Here is a 25,798-nt window from a genome sequence, read left to right as displayed (position 1 = left end):
AAGAGGTAGATTACAGTATTGTTATTCAAGACAGCAACGTGGACCCAGACATTACTCAAAGGGAAAAAAGGAAAAAATGAAAACAAAGTGAACAAATGAAGTAAGCAAGGGACAAAAAACGACATGAAAGTGAGACCAGCTAATAAACAAGTTACCAGCGATCAGAAATAAATTAAGGGAAAAGTAATAATGAGTAAGGGACGAAAGGCGAATAAAAGAAGTGGAGTTACTTCAAAAGGGTTACCTAATCCGCTGTTGTCATGCCGCTTAAAGGCTTTCTTCACACAACAACAAAAGAGAAAACTAGATATGGACACAGAACTGTTGGATGCAGAGATGCTAGAAGCGGTGCAAGACCCTCTTCCAGCAACAAAACAGTGGAAAACGTAGGTTGTGTTGAGACAAGAATCAAAAAGGACTGAAGAAGAGGCTTGCCCACGACTCACACAGTTCACCAGTATAGTAAATCTAAGCAAAGATAAAGGTGGAAATAATTTGCTATCGGAATTGATCAAAAAACAAATGGACAAGACTAGCGTGCTTTCTGCGATGGAATCCCTTAAGAATGTAAACCAGCAACGGGAAAGGGCGGAGCAAAACGAAGGGAGAAGAGAGTGCCCTGTGGTTAGTTTGATGCCAGAACAAAAATAGAGGGATCAAATACCAGGAGATCGCGGTCCGCCAGACACTCCAGGGGAGAAGTTGAAGAGTCAAACGGAGATAGAACATTGCCTTGCCTGGACGAGACCCCATTTGAACATGGGGCAGAAACCAGAAACACTGGCAAAAAGGACGGGAGGGTTAAGAGAAAATCAGGATCGTCAAGGAAATAAGAGAAGGTCAACAGGCTCCTATTTAGAACTAGAACGAGAGCAAAGTATGCCAGTGGAAATCTCGACATTAGAATCACCACGGTTGCCAAGGAGACTGGAAAGAACTCATCTTTCACCGAAGAATAGACATCTAAGTGACATCTCTTCAACAACCCAAAAAGATTTGCCAAATAAAAAACCGGACATGCTGACGATCATGTCCGCAATGACAATTGCACTTGCCCCATTTTGTAAACTTTATGAGGCAATCAAAGAGGAGGTGCAAGATAACACCTCGGTCTTGACCAACATGCTTTTGAAAATGACCCATGTGGAAGGTTTTATAACGGCAGTAGAAGAACAAACTAGCAATCAGCAAAAAAATTGGGACAGAAAAATAGAATCGCTGGAAAGAAAGATTGAAACCATGCAAGCGGCGAACAAAAAATTAACTGAAATATTGGATAACACGAAAATTCAAGACAGAGCCCGAGAAGAGGGGCTCGCCACGGTCGAATCTTCATCTCTTCAAAGAAGGGCGAGAGAGAATGAACCAATAACTTTGACGTCTTCAGATCCGAAAAAAGAGAGCGATCAACCAATGGAAAAAAAAATAAAAAATAAACAGGTGGTGCTAAAGTTAGCACCTCCTGAAGTGGAAGTGCTAGAGATCCAAAACCCCAGTATCCCCACATCAAAATCATAGCCTGCTAGACATACCACGCCGCACCAAGAAAAATAACAATTGGAAAGCAAGAGACAACAGCAGAAGGCAAGAGAATCACCTAGATTGCCGAGATCAGCCGAGGAATTTATGACAAATTCAGATCTGATGAACCTTTCGCAACACTTGGAAAATAACTTGACTGAGGAGAAACAGGGGGAAAATCGCACGAAGGAGAAGGGGCCGATATGAGAGGCGGAAGTAACCAAAGAAGAATGCACCTCCCCCAAAGGAAACTTGAAAAAAAGCTGTTCAGAAGCAAAGGAACCATTCCAGGTCCCCAAAACGAGACAAACTTCATCATCAACTCAAAAGTAAACAGCTCCCAAGTGAGGAGAGGGGCGAAGAGAAAACAAAAAGAAATAGAAGTGGGTCAATCCCACGTAATCACAGGACACCAAGAAAAGAGGAGGACCGACAAAGGCCAAAGATCAGATGGGAGGAAGAAACACATGTATTTAAACTAGAACAAGCGGAAACAACGGAAGGACATCTGATCTTAAACAGATCCATGGTGCTAAAGATAACAAGGGAAACGAAAGCCTAAAGAAAAATTAGAACAGAAGATATCAAACTCGTGGAACCCTATCATAGAGGGAAGATAGCTAAAGCATACCTCCATGTTAGTTCGGTAGGCATTAGACAAATAGGTCCAACGGCATTCAAGGAAATGAAACTCATGGGCTTTGATTTGACAGAAATAAAAAGCCGGAGCGGAAGTGAAGAACACGAAAGAGGAAATAAAGCGGCAAGAAAATACATGCAGCGATACCCATCGAAAACGGAGGAACTATACAGAGCGCATATGTTGGGGAAATCTCGGGTAGAATATGGAACCCAATTGGCAAATCACTATACGTTCGAAGAAGAAAAAAGACAAAGTAACAGAACGTTTAGTGATGAAAACGAAAAAATAAGGTCACAGAAGTATATGAAAAGCCTAAATAGCAGGCAATACCCTGAAACGCCGAGGATGAGAAGAGAGGAAAAAAAAGGTTGACACCATCGAGAAATGTACATTTAAAGGTAAAAGACACAAAGAACAAATCCAATGTGAGAACTTTATCGGGACCAATGGAGGGGACATCAGCAAAGGGCCCTTGGGCATGGTTAAAAACACAGCTGAACAAGAAAAGTGAAAAATAGCAACGATCGTTGACCTTAGCCACCCATTCCAACGATATAACAAAAGTGGTGGATCAGATTACAAAAGAAAAGTACACCTTGGGATCGTGGAATAAGAGAGGTCACTCGCATTTAACAACACTAGGAGACGGGGACCTGGGCCTTCATGATATACTATGTCTCCAAGAGACATGGCTGGCGGAGAAACCCACGTTGGACGGTTTTGTGGTCGAAATATCGCCAGCGATTAAGGGACTATTAGGCCGACCGTCATCGGGACTGTTAACGGCCATTAGAACAGGCACTGGATTAACGGCACCATGAAAACTGAAAGAATCTTATGAAATGTTAGTCACCTTGACAACATGGACTCACCAAACATCAGCACCAGCACGTAAACAGGTCAACAACTTAGCAATTATAGACACTTATTGGAATCCGCAACGCATGACAATAAAAGCCTTTTACTCAAAAATGGCAGAAACAATTGACCAGATATACGCAGAATTTGACAAGATGGAAATTATCGTTTGCGCGACTTCAACGCTAACTGCAACGTAAATCCTGGTGACGTCCCAGAAAACAGAATAAGAGAAGCGACAGTGCAGCGAGGAAAGGCATGGAATAAGGTGATCAAATCGAGGAACATCCAAAACATTGCCACCCTGTTCCCGGAACAAAACCCTATCCCTACATGGGAACGCTTGAACTCACAAGCTACGTTACAGTACATCTTTGTCAGTGAAGGCCTCATACCGATTATCCAGAGTTTCAAGGTGCAAAGAACGACACATAGTGATCACAATCTACTGTACTGTGCTTGGCGAGGAAAGGGACCTGAAAAACAGGTTTATAAAGCCAATATTGAAGTAAACAATCAACAATCACGGCTCCGCCTGTCGGATGCAGATGTACGGAAAATTAAAGCCACTTATGAACAGAGTGGAAGATCAAATGGACACAGGAATGGTGAAAAAAAAACCTAATTATCTTCCATTATTAATGGCATATTGCTAAGGTGGTGCAACATGAACACGCTTATGATAAATTGGTGGTAGAGAAAAGGAAAGCGGTGCAGAGACTGAGGAAAATTGCTAGAAAAACTAACACCAAGGAAGATTGGGAAAAATGGCAACTGGTAGTAAAAACATACAAAAACTGGCATAAGCACCACAGAGCAGCACTTTACCAAAACGATGCAGAACTAATGATGAGAAAACTGGGCACCAAAAAATCCGGAGATTTTTGGGCACTTATAAAAACGATGAACAGTTCTCCTTCCATGGAACTGTCGAATGCTGTGTCAGAACAAAAATGGAGAACATACTTAGGGAAACAATTTGATGCTCCCAAGTCATCTGCACCCAGCACGGAGCAGGCCACCACGACAACTTGGGTCGACGTATCATATCCAGAGGATATAGAAATAGCAATCAGGAAACTTAAAACATCAAGAGCCCCAGATGGACTGACAAACCTGGACCTGAAACAGTCCCCTAAAGAGTGGTCAGAAGTAATTAGTAAGATCTTCGCAGAATGTGGCAAAAGAAAACTGATCCCAGAAACATGGTTGAAAGCTACAATTGTTCCAGTTTATAAAAAAGGGAGCAGAGACGACCTGGAGAGTTATAGGCCGATTGCTCTTCTGGATATTATAGGCAAAATCTATGCGACTCGCCTGCTGGATCACTTCAGGATTTGGACCAAAAATGCACCATCGAGAGATCATTTCCAAACAGGATTCCAGAAAAACGGCAGTACCTCAGTTAACATCATGATGATAAACATTCTGAAAGCCAAAGTAAAGGAAGGAGCACCAAAGGTGTACCTTGCATTTGTGGATCTCTCTAAAGCATTTGATAAGATTGATCGAGAAAAGCTTTGGTCAAAACTAATAGAATGGAAATGTCCAATATCGATCCTCGAAACAATAAGAGCACTCCACTCTGAAACCAAGATCTGAGTCAAATTGAACAACCAAGGGATTTTGTCAGAGGAGATTCCAGTAAACAGAGGTGTGAAACAGGGCTGCCCATTAGCCCCGGCACTCTTTACATCCTTTTTAGGAGACTATCAGCTTGAGGAATCAAAAATCAGGGCGTTTCCTCCAAAAATAGGGAAAACTGCTATTTATAGACTTCTCTACGCAGACGATGTTATCATTATAGATCAAACCCAAATTGGCCTTCAACATAAATTAGAGAAAGCAATCAGAAAAATGACAAAACAGCAGAAGTGGTTTCTAGAAGAAAAAAACATTGAAATTGTAAAGCACTTCAAATACCTAGGAGTTAACATTGACAGTTCAGTGATTGACAAGACATCCCAAGATTTGTTGTGGGAGAAAGCGAAACGGTTAACATCTCAAACAAGACGAGTTGATAACAAATTTTGAAAATTGTCGCTAATCCCATCCATAACCTTCTATAAGACAAAGGCTGTACCGTCACTCATCCATGGAATGGAAGCATTGTTGAACATACCTTGGTCGCTTTGGAATAAACTGGAGGACCATATATGGAAGGCAGTATTGGGTCTACCCAAGTCAACATCGAAGCCGGCCATCAGACTTGAATTGGCTCTGGTATCTTTAGCATCCTCGTGGATCAAAGCGCCATGAGACTGTTTAGAAAAATCATAATGGCAGATACGCTACCCATATATAACATAATTTAAGAAGAAATTGAAACTCGATCTTGTGTTGCTCTAAAAAAATGGGCAGGAAGACAAAAACAGATGCTGAGTCTGATAGCCTGCACAGAAAACGATCTGAAAGAAAATCCAGACAGAGTGAAACGGAAAATGGAGGAGATGGACTGGATTGCTATTCTGGAGAAGCCTACAGCGAACAAACTATTAGCACATCTTCCTCCGACGTTTAACAAGCTCAAAAGTCTGTAAAACTATTGTGCAAAATTTCCACATAAAGGGAACAGAAGCCTGTTCCTGAAAGCAAGACTACATCTGTTGCATACTCATGAAATTATGTCTATTCGGGCACCGGGAATTGCACACAGTAGCAGCCTCTGTAAAAATCAAGAGCAGGTAGAAACATTGAAACATCTGGTGATGTTCTGCCCAAATACTAAACAAAACAGATGTGTATATCTCCACCCACTTATAGCAAATCCTTGGATGGCTGAGGAAGAAGAACTCTGGAACAGGTAAATCTCAGCAGAGACCACTAGATGGACCGTGGCAATGGTTAAACTAATAGAACTAGCATTTCAGCAGATCAGACAGATCCCGAGTGAGGATCCACCTAGTTGACGCTTTGATCGGTTGAGAGAAGTTGGCACAAAGGAAAGGGTACAGATTGGATCTGGGTGAGGGACCGCCCGAAGAACGGAAAGAAAATTGAAATTGAAACTTAGAAGTTGAAATGTAAGAGCAGACTCTTGAAAAAAGTTTTATGTTGATTAAATTCAAGTAAAAAAAAAATGGTTGTTAAAACAGCCATACTTCATTAAAACATCCCTATTCTTAATCCATTCACATCTGTACAATTTTAATTCAACTATATTTAGATTGTCACTAAGCTCCTCAGGAGAGGCCTCTATCCAATCCAACAAATCGTCACAGTTAAGTTGCCAGTTCGAGAGTGCCTTATATGTAGCCCTGTTCAGTTCTGTCTTCAAGCTTCAAGATGCTTGAGGGGGCAACAGGATTGAGGAATACATCTGCAATACCCTCCATTCAACATACATACCCAGAGGAAGTAGGCCCAGTTTGTACCTAGTTCCAGCCATTGGGACAGAGCTCGGTGAATGCATCTCTTTCCTCCATAACAATGCCTCTAATTTAGACCATGGAGTGTCCGCATTAAGATTCTCTCCACCAAAAACCAGTTTTGGGCTTATTTTTTGCCTGTACAGTTTAACCATTGGCCAAGCTGAGAATCTCCTGAATTTATAGTCAAATTGAGACAACTGAGAAGCAGACGCTAGAAATGTTGCTCTATTAGCCTTATACATTGTTGATTTTGTTTTACTAGATTATATGAAGCTTCCCATGTATTTAAAATCATTGACAACCTCTAAAGTTTGATTTGATATTCTCCAATTAAAGTTTTTCCACTTAGATTTCTCTGCATTCAAAATCAATATTTAGATTTTGGAATATTGAGATTGAGCTCCAGTCTTAACAAATATACATTCACACTGTCAAGCACCCGTTGGCGACCAATTGGAGTCTTATAAAAATGATAGTGTTGTCAGCATAGTTTAAATATTGCACTTTGCTTTTTCCTATATGCAGAGGGTTAGTGCGTGTTGAGTCCCAGCATGAGCCCATTTCTTTAATATAAAAATTAAATAAAAAGTGCCCAGGACACAGCCTTGGTGAAGCCCCCGATTAGTATCTATCCATTGTGTACAGGTTCCCTGTATCAACCCTTACTTGTCTATCCAACAAGGAGACTACAAAACTATTTATTGCAGTACCAAATCTCTTCTTGAATACCGCTTGATAAATATCCTGTTTATCTGTTTCCAAAGACCCAAGTTTGGAGTTCATTTAATAGCATTTTTGAAAAGATTTTTATTTGTTGCATCCAGTAATGAGATTGGTCTGTAATTTAAGGGGGAGAATGTGTCCTGCCCCTTAAACACTAGGGTCACAACTGCCAACTTCCAGGATGGTGGAATCACTTGAGTTGCTAGGATATTACCAAACAAAGCTGAAAGGATTTTTGCCCACAATAATACGTCAGATTTTAATGTCATGGCTGGCAAACCCTCAGGGCCTGGGACATTTGATCTTTTACTACTTGGTTAAGTTAATTATGTCATCCAATTCCCAGTTAATGGCCCCGAACAGCCATGACCCCGATATCCTAACGAATCGCTCACTTCTACAATGGAATATAATTCCTTGAAGTGGTTAGTCCAAATCACCTCCGTTATAGGCTGAGTTTGGAGAAAGAAATCGATACCTCCTGACTTGATTAGATTCCAACATTTGTCAGGATGATTCCCCAAGACACAGCTCAACATCCTTTCAGCGTCGTTAATCAACATCAAAAATCTATGTCCACGTATCTTAGTTTTGAATTTGGTTTTCAGGTTACAAATCTCGGCCATTGGTGGCGCCCTCTTTCTTTGCAGAACTCTTCTATTAATACATAACTCTCTCTGACGCTTCTGTACCTCAAGATCAAAACCGTGTTTTTGTGGTGGACCAGATACCCCTATAACTGCCTTTCGGAAAGCTATGAAAACCACCCTCTTCACATAAGGTCTTCGCAGCACCATGTCCGCCAATAAACTGTCTGTAATGTAATAACCAAAGATGCATGAGCTGTAATGACTAATATATTTGTAGCAATCATAATGTGCCAACTACTGCTACCAATCCTGTACCCCCTGTAACTAAGTTCCTGCAAGTAACAGCGCCACAATGCCCCTGGGCTGTCTGCGCGCTATATAAATATAAATAAATAAATAAATAACAAAATCTTAGGAGACGCTACTGCTCCCAATGTAGTATGAATAATGCGCTCGAATTCCATTGGGTTGCACAGTGCTTTTCCATGGTGTCCAGTCAACTCGTCGAAAAAAAACTGGTCGACTGCAATTTGGTCGACGCAATTTGGTCGAAAACCAAATGGTCGAATTTTTTTTTTAATTCATATATTTATTTTTCGGGTTTTCGTTTAGTTAAAAAAGGGGTTTTTAGAGAAAAAAAGGGGGTTGGGGGGGGGACCCCCCCAAAAAAAAAAAAAAAAAGGGTTAAAATAAAAAATTAAAAAAATTCGACCATTTGGTTTTCGACCAAATTGGTTCGACCATTTGTCTGGTCGACCAATTTTTTTCGACGAAATGTCTGGCAACCCTTTTCCATTACTATTATACTGAGCCTCAATTAGCCCATTAAATGGAGATGCAATATTCTGACGCCATCTCACACTGTGATCCCTAGGATTAATCACCACATTTAAATTCACTACTACATTTGTTTTAAGTCTAGTTGTTGGGGCAGCATAAACCACCATACAGTGATCACTTGAGGTTGTGCGTGATATCTCAAGGCATCCTCCCATGGCTCGCGAGAAGACGGAGAAGTTTGGAGGGATAGCTCCCTGTGCTATACCTTTAAGGAGAACCAGGTCCCCTGCTGCTATTCTTGCCTGATTGAGTGACCATTGGCTCTCTTTTTAGTCGAGACACCCACCCTGTCCGGTTTACAATAGCAGTCACCATCCAGAAATGTTCTGTTTGAGTCCCCAACTACTATTGTGTAAGCTCCCGCTTCAGGGCTTTCACCAAGAATAATAATAGAATTCAGCTATAAATTCAACCAGTGAAGCACTACTAGGTTTAAAATACATGTTGAACAGAAGCCATTTTTAACGCGCTTTAGATACCAGATTTCCCCATGTTACAATACTACAAGCATATCACTTCCTTCAGTTGCAATCTGTTTCCCGATGATACCATGATTACGCTTCAAGGCTGTGAACAGCCCTCCACATGGGCAACCCTTTATGCCCCGCTTAGCTCTGGTAGCATACACCGCATACCTATCCATTATGGGTAGATCTGTCATGAGGGTTTTCTGCAAGCACACAATGGTAAAAGGTTCCAAGTTGTCTTAGTTTTTAATTATATTTGTAAACCCCCTTGAATTCCAAGACAGGAATCTCATGCATACTGCGCCCCATCTTGCGCTGTTCTGTGCAAAGTGCCCGCAATCATGGGCCAGTCATAGCTGATCTCTCTTTTTAATTCATTTGATTTTACATTTTCCTCCTGGTTTGAGTACCCCCTCTCATTGGACAACCTGATCGTCAAATATTTTTTGGTTGTTTCCTCTTCAAATCTTACCTTGGGGAGCATATCAGAGGCAACCAGCCCCAAATGTTCAAACACTTCATACCCTAGGAATGACAATTCTTCACATTCAGCCAAGATTACATTCTTGATTAACCGTGAGCGCAAACTTTAACCCTATCCACGCAGTCTTCATAAACTAACTCAACCTGCTGGATAGCGTTACTTTACTAGTCGCAGGCTTGGAACTTCGGAGAAGAGTGATAAAATGTACTGGCGGTTTAAAGGGTTCTTTTCTCGTCTTTCAAATAGATGGCCCAGGTATACACAGTAAACGTCACTATCCCTCTTCCCTCTCCCCTTTTCCGGTTCTTTGATGTTTCCTCTTCCCTTCTTAAAATGCGGGCTTCCACTTTCTCCTTTATTTACCTGATGTTGCGGGATATTTATGTCTTGATCAAAACCCCTAACATGTGAATTCCGCGTAGACGCCTTTCTCTTTTCCTCCAATGTCATAAACATAGGGTAAACCTTCTGGAGTTCTACTGGGGTTTCCTCCCTCTGTTTAAACAAGCTAGTGGTGGCACGTAGAGCACTGTTCGCCTTTATTTTGGAGTGTGAGTCATTCAAACTCTGACATTTCCCCTTATCCACCTTTACCCAACTTTCATCTTCCTTACCCTCACTCAGTTTTTGTCTCTGTTGGTCATGGTCATCTGAGTTGCCAAAGCTTGGGTACATAGAGCTATTACTCAAGTCCAGGGAATCATCACCCCCACTACAGGGTTCATATATTGTGTTACAGTGCCTTGGACTTTCAAGAAACATCCAGAAAAAGTGTCCCTTGTTTGTCAACTTCCTTGGTCTTTTATATTTACATTTAAGGGGAACTTCACAATTCTCATTTCAACAGCCTGTTTCCCAATGGTATCATCCACCTATAGCCGCAATTGGCGCAAACATTTTCATGACACGTTATTCTGTTGCTTTTGTGGGGCTTTACAATTTTTAGATTTTTTAAAAACCTTCATCTTTTCCTGATTTAATGTGGGATGATGGGGAACAGGGACAACACATGAGGGTCTTGGGCGAGTGAGGAGACCAGCGCGCACGGTGTGGGAGATGGGCAGTGTGGTCTTGGTAAGAGGGGTGTTGAAAAGTGGCTTGGTCCACAGATCACTCAGAATTCCATGCCATGTACAAAAGGAGTCTTCTTTATTCAGGTACAGTGCAGTTAAGGCGTACATCCACCGGCCACCCTCTCTCTAAGTCAGCCTCTCACCAACTGTCATCCAGAGAACATCCAGTAGCAAACACTCACACCACATTCTACTCACAGGCACTCATGATATCACATCCATACAGAGCAGAGTAGATAGGAAGAAGGTACACTACAACACATCTCTCCCCCTTATGTGAAATAGGAAATGAACACACCCAAAAGAGACATGCACACACTCATAGCACCAATACAAGTTGTACATCCCTCAAACTCAAATTCCCATTCCAGCTCCACCAAGAAACAAAACCCTAAGACTGTCCTTGCATGCCACACACACATGTGCCCACATGACAGTGGGACAAATCAACTCCACACACTACCACCCTTCTAAATACACGAAATAAGAAGAGAGTTGGCACACTTCAACTATTGAAAGAATATCACACACATCCCTCACACTCACCCAGACCATCTCACTCCACGTCTACTATCAAGTAACCACTCTGAGACAGCCATACGAGAGGAAAGGTCCAGACACTTTGCGCTTAGGGGTCAAAATGGAAGGTTTCACAATGAACGATACTTGAATTCAACAACAATGAACCCAAAAGGATTTTTAGGTTTGTATTTAATATATTGGTATGTCAATATTCAAAATCTAAATGATACATTGCTCAATTGACATAGACTACTTGAATAAGCAACAGTCAAATACCCATAACTAGAAAGACCATCATTAATATGGTTGAGAAAATCTCATGACTTGAAAAAAAGACACGATCACATAGGCACAGAAACCTCGCCTACTGAGATGAGCAACAGTCAAAATAACCATACATTCACGTACACGAAAGAATAAACCCAACAGTAACCCATTGGACAGCACGTGCCAGTGTTTTGCCCTCCTGGGCTTTGTCTAGGTATTTTCAAAAGTTATATATATATATTCTACACAAATACATTCAACATATTTTTGTTGAGACAGCAACCACTTAGGTGTCCAACACCACGTCTGCAAAATGGTATGTGCACTACTTAGGTGTCCAACACCTCTTCTGACCGTGGTGATAGGTGTCCAACACCTGCTCTGCAACTTGCTCTACATATCACTAAGGTGAACAACACCTCTTCTGGCTGTGGTGATAGGTGACCAACACCTCTTCTGCTCAAGCACACTACCTTCCCCAAGCATTGCATGTGTTACACAGCACATATTAGCATCTCCACCAACTCAACCTGCAATAAGTAGACATTGAAAACACAGCAAATGTAGGCCTTTCAAACTATCACTTAACAAGCCCATGCCGTATCCCTAACATTTGCAATAGTTGGTCGTGCCTGTGGAGATAAAATATTGTTACAAACAGCATTTCCTAATAACAGTGCAATGTGTCAAGGATAACTTCTGTCTGTAAACATAACCTACACAGAGGCCACGACATGCATCCAATGCATGCACACACAACATCATTCCAACTCACAATCATTCCTTTCACAGAAAAGGCCTAATTTCACAATCTAACACTTTCTTAAGGAATCACCTAGCGTTCCGCTCTGGGATGACTTAAGAGCCATTAAGCAGCCCTCAAAATGTGTGACTTAATTATGCACTGCACCCTACTATGTTGTCACCCCAGCAAGCAGAGTGTTTAACCAGAGTACTCGCAAACTCCTCCAGCCACACCCAAAGTACCTCACTGGTGGAGATGCAACCCAGTGCACCCAGATCACAGAGCGCAAAATGCCATTCCAGTCACCAATATTCCACAAGATTCCCACCTGCTACAAAGATCCAGCTCCTCGGACAATATGTGCCAGATGCCAATGAAAATGTACTCCTGTCACGTAGTAGGCCAAAAGTAACCTTCCCCAACCGAATCTCCCGTACATCGATGACCGATGAACTCAACACCAAGGAAATAAACCTTCCCTCGTAGGCACGCAGACGTCCCCTATTTTCCATTCCTTTAGAGCACACAGTGCTGAGGCTTGAACCAGTTGTATGTATGCACAGCCCCACTGAAAGTCCTTGTGCGATCGGTATGAGTAGAGGAGAGCTCTGCTCCTCAAGATCTGTAAATTCTGTGTAATCCAATTAGCAGCTAACGGTTTATATCACGCTTCTATTGGTCCTCGATAGGTCAGTCCATGCCCCTTGACATCCTACTACACTGGAATACCATTCAGCAGCTGTTTGCGACTAATGAAGTCCCAGGTAGACTGCTCCACAAGGGGCTTGAAGTACACACCGTGCCCGATGCTGAACCCCCTTCGCAGAGGAACCGGTCTCTTCGCTAACCTCCTTAGTGATCTCTGGGACATCAGTTTACCAGTTTCTCCTCCAACGGACAGCCTGGCCTTGGCACGTAAGTCATTCTGATAGTGTCATATTTTTGACTGTCAACACTTCCTTCAGCGGTGCATTGGGAGTTGGAAACCAGGCATTGATAGCTTAGCTACTTAGGTGTCTGCCCTTTAATTTACATCCTGGTGGAAAAGTGTTCCTGTTCTGTACTTGGTAAGTAAGGATGCCTAGGAGTTGCTATGACAGCACAGTTACTATTTAGGGGTACTTAGGAGTTCCCGCTCTGTAGCTGGTAACCTGGGGTATTGGTCTTCTCTAGCTAGTATCTTTTGGTGGGCAGATGTTGTTGTTATGTGTTTGGTATTTGGGAGGGGTTGGATATTGAATTCCTTTAGCCAGTATCTTGCGGTGCTACAGCGTTGCTGCAGTTGATATCTGTGATGGTTAGATGATTCTGTTTTTTGGTTGATATTAAGGGGTGGTTAAGTGTTGAAGTTCTCCTATTGATGTCTTGGGAAGGTTAACAGGTTTCTGCTATTTATATAGTATCTTTAGATGCCTAGGTGCTTGTTTTTTAGCAGTTGGCATTTTAGCATGTTACTTTAGTTGGTATGATCTCAGTGCTTGTGCTCGTCAGCTGGTAAATTGAAGAGACTAGGTTTTGCATCTGGCATCTAGGGATTATGAGATATGTCTGTTATGAGCTTGTTATCTTTGAGTGATCAGGATTAAGTGTTGGCATTATGCTGTTTGGTATTGATGCTAGTATCCTGTGGTCATAAAGGGGTTGTCTTCTGGGGATGCTATACTGTTGTGTCTAGGCATTTATATTCTGCATTTGTTATTCTGTGTAGATCGGTAACAATTGTGTTTTAAATTCGATATATAAAAGTGATTAATTAGTTGTGCAACTGAGCTTATACCTTGAGGTGATAAACTTAGGGTTGACACTTGTTGGGAAGGATGGCTTCTGCACACAGACCTCTCATGCAATCATCTTTCCTTATTTTGTTTTGATTACAGCAGGCTACCAGTGCAACCAGTTTGAGGAAGCAGCACACCTTTATGGGGCAGCGGTACCGTAAGTCAATTACACCTGACAATATCACTGTATGCAGTTTTTAATCCACTCTAAGAAGGTGCGTGATGATATGTGTTAGATATATACATCCTCTATCAAGACATCTGGGCTCTGACCAATGAGAATGATAATAGGGTTTGAAGAGAGGAAATAGCTCTGTTTGCTCCTAAACATGTAATTTCCCATGAACATGCAAGGTATACAGCAAGCACCTAACTTGAAAATAAATGGTATAGACTGGTAGGCTGAACTTGTTTACATGATGGCTCCAGAGTATCCTTGGGTTTCCACGCACTTGCAATGTCTCCTGTGACCCTTCTCTCATTTGTATTCCTTCTGTCAGTCAGATAAACCTGGGACCTGAGTATCAGGCCGAGTTGCCTGAGCTGCAGGACCCTTTCACCACCACCAGGCGATCTCTACCAGAGGAGGTGGTATGGAGGCCACAGCAAGAATTAGAGTGGGATGCCAACCTCCAACATAGAGGTAAGAGATCCCTCACCACTGTGCACCAGTGGGGCTTAGTGGTACAATAGGAGGGTGAGGACCTGGATACTGAGTGGCAGGAGGTCTGGGGAAATTGAGTGGTTGGGTGCAGGGTAAGATGGTTGGGGACACAGAGGATATCTTAGAGCCGCAATGCAGTGCTCTGCGTACAGGATGCAACTGGATCCACGAAAGGAACGCTGGTTTAGCGGGTAAGCCCTGCCCTCTCAGGGATTGTACTCAATGGCTTACCATTTCCTCCTGATCAACTGCCTTCGCAGCTGGGGTAGGGGTTTCTGTCCAAAAGCCGTGATGTACAGATAACATTTCTGTAGCATTACTACACTTTAGAGAACCCCATGAAATGTATATTTCTTAGTATTCACCATTCTTGATAGCTCACCCTAAAAAGGTCTGGCTAAATTACCTTTCTATTAAGAGTTGCCAGAAGATTGCAAATCCAGCCAAGTTGCAGGACACTCAGCTTTCATTGTATAAGGAACGCCACTGGGAGGACTTAAGTGGAACAGTACACTTACAGCCTTAAAACACTCATGCAAAGCAAGGATGGGTGGATATGATATGATATGGCATTATATAATATGGCTATACACAAGTGTTTCAAGGCGCGACGAGGCAAGGAAGGGGGAACAGAGGGATGACAGAGACAACGATCTTACTAGGCCAAGTGACATTGAGATCGTGCAGGTGCAGGGGAGGGGTAGGGGAAAAGTGCCAGGGGAAGGGGAGGGGACAGTGCTGTACATTGGATCAAAAAAATAACAAGAAGTGCGGCCAGCAGGTGGCAGGTGCAAGGGTAGGTGCAGACAGAAGGTGTCCAAAAGTGCAGGTAGGGGGACTGTATGTTTACAGATACAGACCCAAGTGCAAGGGTTGCCGGGAGGCAGTGCGGGTGTGCTGCTGGGCGGGTAGGGACCTGGGCCAGTAATCAGAGGGTAGCCAGGTGACTAGTGCAGTATCTGACAGGAAATCAGCGGGGGAGAGGAAGAGAGAAGGCAGAAGTAAAGAAGAAGGTCTTGAGGTGCTTCCGGAACGAGAGATGGTTCTCCTTGAGTTTTAGCGATGCAGGGGGACTGTTCCAGAGGGAGGCCCCAGCCGAAGAAAGAGATCTACCACCAACTCATTGCTTGGAGAAGCGACTGACCCTGAGGGAGTTGGAGGTGGAGGAGCAAAGAGTTAGAGTAGGAAGGTATTTACGAAGAGAGAGTTGGAGGTATTGAGGCCCCAGGCCCCAGAAGGTCTTGTGGACAATGCAGAGGGTCTTGAACTTAATCCTTGCAGCCACTGGGAGCCAATGCAGAGATTTCAGTGCTGGAGAGATACGATCCCTGGGCTTGAGGCCAAGGACAAGTCTCGCAGTCCTGTTCTGGATGAGTTGCAGAGGGCGGAGAGTAGAAGCAGGCAGATTTAGAAAGAGGCTGTTGCAGTAGTCCAGCCCAGAGAGATGAGCATTTGCTGGGATGAACAAGGGTGCATGGTTGGGGTTATGCTAGACCAAGCAAGGGTGGTTGGGTGATGGCAGTAAACTAGGGGAGCCAGGGCGGGTGGGTTATGGTTGGAGTGGGGATGTTAAGCTGGGTATGAGCCATATGTAAGCTAAGGTGGGAAAGGGTAGGTGGGTGATGGTTTTAAGCTGGGCTGATCAAGTGTTAGTGAGTTTGGGAGGTAAGCTGGGGTGAGCAAGGGTTATAAGCTGGGGCGAGCTATGGCGAGTGGGTGGCGGTAAGCATAGCTGGGGTGGGATAGGGTGCGTATGGGTAATCAGAGCTGAACAAGAGTGGGTTGGTATGGTAAACGGGGTGAACAAATAAGAGCTACAGTGAATGTAAGTGAGCTGTGGAGAGAATTTGATCTAGGATGAGCTTTGTAAACTGAAGTGAGCTGTAAACTGCGGTCAGCTTGGTGAGCAAAGGTAGATGAGTGGGGTTAGGGTGAGGTAGGCTATTGTTGGCGGGTGAGACATAAGCTGGGATTGGCTAGAGTTAGTGTGTGGTTGTATACTTGGCTGAGCAACGTTTGGTGGGTGCTAACGGTATGCTGTGTGGGTGTCATAAACTGGTGAGAGCAAGGGTTGTTGGTAGGCTGGGGTGGGCAAGAATTGCTGGTAGGATTGGGTGGGCAAGGGTGAATGAGTGTTAAGAGAACTAAGCTAGAGGAGCAAGGGTGTGGGTGGTAGAACAGTGTTGAGATAGGGAGAGATTTGTAGGTAACCTGTGATTAGCTAAGGTGGTATGGTAAGCTGGGGTGAATTAGGTGGTGGGCTGTGCAGCCTGGGATTTGAGTGGGTGGATGGGGTAAGTGGGATGAGGTAAAGCGGATAGGTGGAGATAAACCTTGATGGGTTTTCGTGGCTGAGCAAAAGCTGTGTTAGCTAGGGTGGGGTTAAACTGTGGTGAGCAAAAGTGGGTGGGTGATAATAAGCTGAGGTGAGCTAATGGGCTGGGATGAGCTGGGGGATGGTGGAGTTAAACTGGGGAAAGCTTGATAAGCTTGGGTGAGCTAGGGTGGGTTGGTGAGAATAAGTTGGGGTGGCTTTGCTGATGGGGTAAACAAGGGTGTCGTATGTTGGGTGGGTGAGCATAGGCCAAGGTCAGCTTGGATGAGTGAGTGGGTGTGGGTCAGTTGAGGTGTACTAGGGTGGGTGGGAGTAAGCTGCAGTGAGATGGAGGGGTGGGTGGGAACAAGCTGGGGTGAGGTATGCTGAGTGTTAGGTCAGAAATGTATTTCAACCCCCTTTCAGCTAACCCTATTAGTCCCATTGATTTCTGGATTTTTTCGGTTGTTTTGGATATTACATTTGCTATCAGAGGGACTTCTACTGAAAGGTTCCTCGTCATAACCTCTCCCTAAAAACATTGTTGGGACCAACAATATTAGTTTTCTCCTATAAAACAGCAGTCTTATTGTATTCTAGGACTGGTATTATTATATGAACAAACTCCAGTCCTAGAAAATGGATAGAAACTGCTGGTAAGTGGGAGAAAGAAAAATATTGTTTCCCCCCAACAATGTTATTTCCTGCCAATATATTGAGAGTTATGTGATATCCTCAACTATTAAAGCCTGCATGCAAAAAAGACTGATTATTTCCGGCCGCCTTGTTGCGTCCTTCAATGTTTGCTAATACAACTTGTCACCCCCCACCCCCTCTCTGAAAACCAATCCCCAACCGTCGTACCCTTAAATTCAGATTTAATTTTGATGAAATTAAGAAGACATTTTCACTTACTGCTATATTGACTGGGTACATAGTTCAAATTCACCTGCATTTGCAACCCTGTCTGTGCTGCCCTTAGTTGGCCACATGGCTACAAGGAAAGGGGTACTCCTTGAGCACCACATGTTGTCTCTATGCAAAGTGCTTCACTCATAATGTGTGTTGGAGAGTAGTTTGGAAGTGAAGAATACTCCCACGCAGTTTCCAGTGATATAAAATAACCTTTATTACAAGTCATGAAGTAAAGACCCCCAGCTCCACCTTACACCTGGCTGGATAGTGCAAACAGTAATAGAAGCAACATTAAGAGTAAACATTATCTGACCACAGGCAGCCTATGACACCCTGCTCGGAACGATATTACACTGTGGCATTCCACATAGAACTATGCTACATCATACACAATCAGGCAGGCTATGACACCCTGCTTAGAACTATAGTACACTGTGACATTCCACATGGAACTATAGTACATCATACACAATCAGGCAGGCTATGACACCCTGCTTAGAACTATAGTACACTGTGACATTCCACATGGAACTATAGTACATCATACACAATCAGGCAGGCTATGACACCCTGCTTAGAACTATAGTACACTGTGACATTCCATATGGAACTATAGTACATCATACACAATGAACACCCTACTCTCTATGAATAGCAAGCATGGCCATAACTATTTACATACAGTGAGACAACTTCATAACGTATCTCCCTCTCTTGTTACCCACACGATCTTCTTACCACAGTGATTCTATTTTTATTCCAAACGTGTCCTCCACTCACCCTCATAGCACCCCTCATCACTGCTACCACAAGTACAGGATCTGAATACAATGGATCGCCCTTCTTCTTGATCACCACCTTCCCGATCCCCACATTCCACTCTGAGTTCCTTATTCCCTCGTCTACGGTTCTCCATCATAACAAACTGCTCTTTCTTATTTCTGAGATCTTTTCTCAACTTTTCAATCTCGCAATCTGATTCCAATCCCCTTTCCATCCAAGGGGGACACAGCAAAGAATATTCTTTGCGCCCTTTTATCAATTCAAATGGTGAAACTCTTGTAACAGAATGTAGTGCCATTCCCAACGCACCCATTCTTTCTTCTACTGCCAAACGCCTACTCACACCACACGCTTTCTCCAATCAAACACCCTCCATAACACATCTGTTCATTCTTTCCACCAACCCATTCCCTTTGGGATGGAACAATGCAGCCTTCTTATGTATTATGCCACAATTCCTCACATATTCTTTAAAGCATCCTCCCGTAAACTGAAGAGAATTGTCCGTCAGAATATACTTGGGAAATCCTTCTCTCCTAAATACCTTGCGTAAAAACTTAACAATACTACCTCCATCTATGTCTCTAACTATCCTATACTCGCACCAGCGGGAGAATGTATCAGCCATTACCAATATGAACCTTCCTTTCCCATAGCCCATTTCCACTGGACCCAAAACATCAAACGCCACCTGCTCCCATACTCTTCCCGGATATCCTTGAAGATTATGGGCTGTTTCTTCGCTACCAAACCTACCTTTCTTTCCATTTAGTATGAGTTACTGCATGCTGCCCTAATGTATGTTGAAGCCCTTTTTTCCATTGAGGCCACTTCACCTTTGGGTTTCCTGGGCATGCCATAAACAGTGAAGGTCCCGGCACACCTGTCATGGCCATGTTCTGCTTTGCACTTGCTTAGTTCTTCTGCATACTTAGGTAAAACTTCTATTTAGTTCTTACACTTACACTTTGCTCTTAGCAATACGTTTTGCTTGCTGATATTTCTCACTTTTGGTGCATTTCTCCTTGAAGATAAGTGCTGTCTACTTTGCACTTGTTTAGTTTATTTTGTATATGTAAATCAAGTGATCATTCACTTCGTTCTCCTTGTTTTCTGCAGTATTTGTTTTGCTTGCTGATGCGCTTAGTGTATACTTAATATTTTGATTTTGTAGCCCAATAACGTTTTGCATGGTAAATGCAAACGTATGCGCACACTGTCACTGTTGCTATACTTGCCCAATGTGGGCCGCTACAAATGCCTTAATTAGGGAATATAAGGCGGAGCGGCTTGACGCTTTTCCCAGTCTGGAGGTGAATATGTGAAGGCAAGTCACTCCTTGTAGCACCCACGTCGGCTGCTGCAAACGCCGGATGGCGAAGCGACTTCAAGGTTGTAACTGCAGAGCAAATAGGCTGCTAATCCATTAGTCTGCAGTGCTGGGGGTCTGCCAGAAGATCCTTGTCGCCAATGAAGAATAGTCCCACGCAGTTTTCAGTGAGATAAAATAACCTTTATTACAGGTAAGGAAGTACAGACCCCAAACTCAAACTTACACCTGGCTGGCTAGTGCAAATAGTAATAGAAGCAACATTAAGAGTAAACATTCTCTGCCCACAGGCAGGCTATGACACCCTGCTCAGAACTATATTACACTGTGGCATTCCACATAAAACTATACTACATCATACACAATCAGGCAGGCTATGACACCCTGCTTAGAACTATAGTACACTGTGACATTCCACATGGAACTATAGTACATCATACACAATCAGGCAGGCTATGACACCCTGCTTAGAACTATAGTGCACTGTGACATTCCACATGGAACTATAGTACATCATACACAATCAGGCAGGCTATGACACCCTGCTACGAACTATATTACACTGTGTCTTTGGATACTACATCATACACAATGAACACCCTACTCTCTATGAATAGCAAGCATGGCCATAATTATTTACATACAGTGAGACAACTTCACAACATATTTATTTATTTATTTATTTATATTTATATAGCGCGCAAGCAGCCCAGGGGCATTGAGGCGTTGTTACTTGCAATAACTTAGTTACATGGTACATATGATAGCGATTGTTGACACATTATGAATAGTACAAGAAATCATACTGTTGTTACAAATATTGCATTTGGTCGTATATTACAACATATATGATAAGTATTCGTGCTGATGTGTCGGTCCTTATGTGAAGAGGGTAGTTTTGAGTGTTTTGCGGAAGGTGGTGAGGGAATCCTCGCCACGGATAGTGGGAGGTAGGGCATTCCAGTGGGTGGGCGCGCGATAGGGGAAGCTGGATCCACCCGCTTTTACTCTTTTTACTAGTGGCACAGAGACCATGTTGGTGTACGGGGATCTGGTTGGCCTGGTAGTGGAGACAGGGTGGATCCTTTGAGAAAGGTATGCAGGAGCAGTGAAGTGAATGCACTTGTGGGTCAGTGTCAGGGCTTTGAATACGATCCTTTCCTTTATTGGGAGCCAGTGGGCTAGTTTTCTGGCTTCAGAGATGTGTTCTCTTTTAGCAATGCCTTGGGCTGCCCGGAGAGCATTGTTCTGTATTACTTGTAGTCTCTCTAAGTTTTTGTTGGAGGTTCCTAGAAAGAGTACATTGCAGTAGTCTAGCCTGGTGCCGGTGATGGCTCTGGTTATGTTGGTGCAGTTCTCTTTGGATAGAAAGGGTCTGATTGCGTTGATAAGTTTAGCATGATATACAGCTGCGGATGCTATTGCGTTGACTTGTCTATCCATGGATAGGCTGGAGTCCAGGTAGACTCCCAGAGTTTTGACAGAATCGGAGACCGGGATTTTAATGGAGTCAATGGTGAAGTGGCTGAATTGGGCATCTAGGTTTTTTAGCGTGTCGGGGGAACCTACCAGGAGGAGTTCCGTCTTGTCAGAGTTGAGGCATAGTCCGTTGTCAGCCATCCAGGCTTGGATGGTGTTGTAGAGGTTGTTGAGGGTCAGGGAGTCGGTGTCATAGTTACCTGTGAGAGTGAGGAGGATCTGAGTGTCGTCGGCGTAGTTGGTGTATGAGATGCCCATAGCGTCGAGGATGAGGAAGAGGGGTCGTGTGAAGATGTTGTACAGGGTGGGGGAGAGACAGGAGCCTTGGGGTACACCACAAAGTATAATAGTTGGTGATGCGGCGGCTAGGTCAGAGAATACTTGCATGGTTCTGTCTTGTAAGAAGGAGGTGATCCAAGCTGTGGCCTCTGGGGAGAATTTGGCGGTGGAGGAAAGGTGGTGGCATAGGACGCCATGATCCACGAGGTCGAATGCTGCGGATAGGTCAAGGAGTAGGAGAAGTGCTGGTTTACCCATGTCCCTAGCATCGTCCATTTGGTTTTTCAAGTCAAGTAGGGCGGTTTCGGTCCCGTGTCTGGGGCGGAAGCCAGATTGGCGGAGTCCAAGGAGTTTGTTCTCTTCAATGAAGTGCTGGACCTGCAAGTAGGCTGCTTTGTCCAATATTTTGAGGAGGAATGGGACAGTGGTGATAGGTCTGTAGTTGTTGGGGGAGGTGGGATCGAGAGTTGGTTTTTTCAAAAGAGGGCGGACCCAAGCTTCCTTGAGGGAGGCAGGGACTTTCCCTGTGGTAAAGGAGGCATTCACAAAGGCTGTTAGGAAGGGCGCTAGCGCTTCCGTGCAGTCTTTGATAATGGAGGCTGGGCATGCATCACCTTTGCAGTTAGAGGGCTTGATGTTCCTCATAATGTTGATGATGTCTTTTTCTTGGATGGGTTTGAAGGAGAAGGGTAGGGGGTGATCCGGGGCAGGTGATGGGATAGGGATATGCATACTGGGTAGGGCTTGTTTAGTGGCTAGTATTTTGCTTTTGAGGAGGCTTAATTTGGTTTGCATGGCCATTTGTATTTTGTCACACCAGTCTTTGTCTTTGGTGAAATTCTGGGGGGCGGGAGTGGGTGTCTCGAGCTCTCTGAAAATGGCGAAGATTTCTTTTGTGCTAGATTGGGCTTCCGAGATTCTGGATTCAAAGGATTTGGCCTTTGCTTGGGTGATTGCCTTTTTGTATTTGGTGGATAGGGCTTTAAAGATCATCTTGTCTTTTTCCGAGTGGGACGTTTGGCACTGTGTGAGTGCGGCTTTTTTCTCGTTGCGGAGTGTGAGGAGCTCAGGGGTGAACCAAGAGTTGGAATGGGTAGTGGGTTTGGATTTGCAGGGTTTGAGAGGGGCAATGGAGTTGATAGCTGCTTTGATGACAGTATCATAGGTTGTTGCGAGTGTTTCTGGGTCTGATGAAAAAGGTGGTCTGAAGGCTGGGCCTTGGAGGAAGGGCAGTAGCCTTTCCTTAGTGAGCTGGCGGGAGCTTCTGGCGAGGCAAGGTGGGAGCGGTTGAGGCAAGGGGGCAGCAGGGGAGCTAGTGGTGAGGATGCTAAAGGTGATGATGTGGTGGTCAGACCACGGGGTGGGATTGTTACCTGTGATGATGAGTGGGCAGTTATGCTGTGCTATCCAGTCGAGCGTTCTGCCCTGAGTGTGAGTAGGGCTAAGGATGGTGTTCTTGTAGCCTAGAGCATTGAGGGCAGAGTCATGGGATTTGGCTGCTACGTCCTTACTATCCCGGAGCCCTAGATTGACGTCCCCGAGGAGAATGGCTTTAGACTGTTTTTGAGATTGTCAGAGAGGAGGTGGATGAGAGAGGCTTGGAAGTCTCCTTTTGGACCTGGAGGGCGGTAGATGGTGTGCACAGTAATGGTGCAATGGGGAGAGAGGGTTATTTTAACTTGGAGGTAGTCGCTGTTGTTGTTGGTCAGGGATTTCTCTATCTTTCTGATAGAGAGCGAGTCTCTGGCAATAATTGCTACACCTCCACCTTTGGAGAGGCGGTCTTGTCTAGTTATGGAATAGCCAGGGGATAGGGCGAGGGATAGTGCCGGGCCGGAGGCCTCATGTAGCCATGTTTCTGAGATCATGAGTAGATCTAGGTTGTGGGAGGTTAGTAGGTCATAGGGCGTGGGCATTGATGGACCTAGCGTTAATCATGGCGCATTTCATGTGGGGTTCAGTAGTGCCTGAGAAGGGGTTCATGATGAGAGAGGGTTTGGTGGAGGGGGGGGGTTGAGCTCTGGGTGTTAGGGGAGATGCACAACCCAGATTTTATACTGGGGGTCACATTTTCAGAAGTGGTGGACACATGTGGTATAGCATTTGGCACACTAGCATTCAAAATGATGGTAGAAGAATTGCTAATCACAGATTTTACACTGGGGGTCACATTTTCAGAGGTGGTGGACACATGTGGTATAGCATTTGGCACACTAGCATTCAAAATGGTGGTAGAAGAATTGCAAATCACAGATTTTATACTGGGGGTCTCATTTTCAGAAGTGGTGGACACATGTGGTATAGCATTTGGCACACTAGCATTCAAAATGGTGGTAGAAGAATTGCTAATCACAGATTTTAAACTGGGGGTCACATTTTCAGCGGTGGTGGACATATTTGTAATCACATTGGTTATGGAGGCGGTATAATTATACGAAAAGTTAAGTACTTTGTTGGTGGCTGTGTTGGTAGTACTTGAGGTGGATGCAGGCTTTGAGGTTTTGCGGGGGTGCCTGGCCTTATCAGCGAGTGAGGAGGGTTGTACAGTGCGTGAGCATAGCCGCGTATTACGGCTGCTCGTGGGAATGGGCTGTGTGCTGAAGGCGGCTTTCAAAGTACGGGCGCGCAACCTGAAGCGCCTTGAGGTGGTGCAGGGGTTGGAGAGAAGCTTGCAAGGGTAGAGCTTCTTACCTTCTGGGTGCGGCGTAGGTTTCGGGCAAACGGCAGACGAGCAGCGAAGAGCTGCAAAGAGCACAGGAGGCCTTTTCTCCTGGCCTTCTCTCGTCGGCTTCGCCTCTCGGCCCTCTCCCCCTCCATTTAAAGCAGGAGGGGAGGGGCGGGCAGGCGGACACAGCAAATGGGAGCCTAAAGCAGCTATCTGTTTCATTTTTTGCTACACCATCCCATAACCTTTTCAACTCGTTGGCAGCCAAATGACCACATATGGTCCTACATCCCAGCTATTTCGATGTTCAGTCGTAAGATTGGACCACAAGGAATGTCCTAGATTGGCATTCTCCCTATGAATTATCTTGTCATCGCCTACCAAGCCACCCTTTATGTGTCTTTGTGCGGCATCCCTTTTTGAGTGGATGAGGGTCTCCCACACCTCCACATCCCTACGTGAATGCTCAGGAAAGCGAGGTTGGCTGGCCTGCCATTATAGAATTATGCCTGCCAAAACATTCAGTGATGCATGGAGGCTTATTGGAGGTCTTGGGTGTATGTATCTGCTGTGCTAATGAGCCACTGCTTCAGATCCTACCCAGAAAATGCCCTTGAATGCTACCTAGAGGCACGTCCTTGAGAAGGGAGATACTGTCCTCAAGATCCTTGCTGTAGGGCTCTGCTGCTTTCTTAACATCTTCAAAAGGCAAGACTCTGGCCTCTCAATCCAGGGGACTCCTGTCTCACGCTCTTCCTCCCTCTGATCCAGCAGGAAAGGCTGGATCATCTTTCGCTGCTGCCCATTGTCTTCCATCTAGACCTTTCGGGCTCTGTTTGCTACTAGGACTAACGTGGGTTCTCTACTCCAAGAATCAGTGTGCTCCTCATCATAGGGCATGCTGCAGCGGCTCCTCATTGTGGGACTAGCTTGCTGCCTTTGTTGAGTCCTTTGTTGCCTCCCTGAGCCACCTCTTATCCCAACAACAAATGAACATGGTGGCAAATTGACCCACTGGTAAAAAAATCAAAGTGGTCAACTATCACAATGAAAGTTTATAAGGGTGGCCTGATATCCCAATGGCAGGTTGGCAAAAGTGAAAGTAAAGTCCCAGTGGCAGATTATTAGAGTGGTACGGTATCACTCTGGCCAGGTTATTTCACCAGAGACCTTTAGCCTGGCTCTTTATTCCAGTGGCAGATTAGCTCAGTGGCAGAGTGCCTCAGGGGCAGTATATCCCAGTGGTAAATGTATTCAAATGTTGGATATTCCCATCCCAGATTGCCAACAGTAGGGCACACTATCACAGTGGTAGACTAACAAAATATCACAGTGGTAAAGAAGCACATTAGTCGAATAACAAAGTGGCAAACCAGCACAGTGGCAGACCATATGTGGCAAGATATCGCAGTGGACAACTATCACAGTGGCAAACTATGAAAGTAGTAAACTATTACAGTGTCAAACTGTCACAGTGTCTATGACGT

The 25,798-nt window shown here is 44.3% G+C and overlaps 1 protein-coding gene across 1 annotated transcript in view; it reads left to right on the top strand.

Moving 5' to 3' along the window:
• Positions 1-25,798, top strand: part of LOC138567860 (uncharacterized) — a 330,507-nt gene that overhangs the window by 256,781 nt on the left and 47,928 nt on the right. Inside the window, exons 6-8 of the mRNA XM_069646349.1 lie at positions 12,794-13,019; positions 13,982-14,039; positions 14,383-14,525. Of these exons, the coding sequence (XP_069502450.1) occupies positions 12,794-13,019; positions 13,982-14,039; positions 14,383-14,525 (427 nt within the window). The remainder of the gene's footprint in view (positions 1-12,793; positions 13,020-13,981; positions 14,040-14,382; positions 14,526-25,798) is intronic.

This window comes from Ambystoma mexicanum, chromosome 2p (genome assembly GCF_040938575.1).
Source record: "Ambystoma mexicanum isolate Mex_15411 chromosome 2p, UKY_AmexF1_1, whole genome shotgun sequence".
Classification (NCBI taxonomy): domain Eukaryota; kingdom Metazoa; phylum Chordata; class Amphibia; order Caudata; family Ambystomatidae; genus Ambystoma; species Ambystoma mexicanum.
This window is presented reverse-complemented; position numbering and strand designations above follow the sequence as displayed.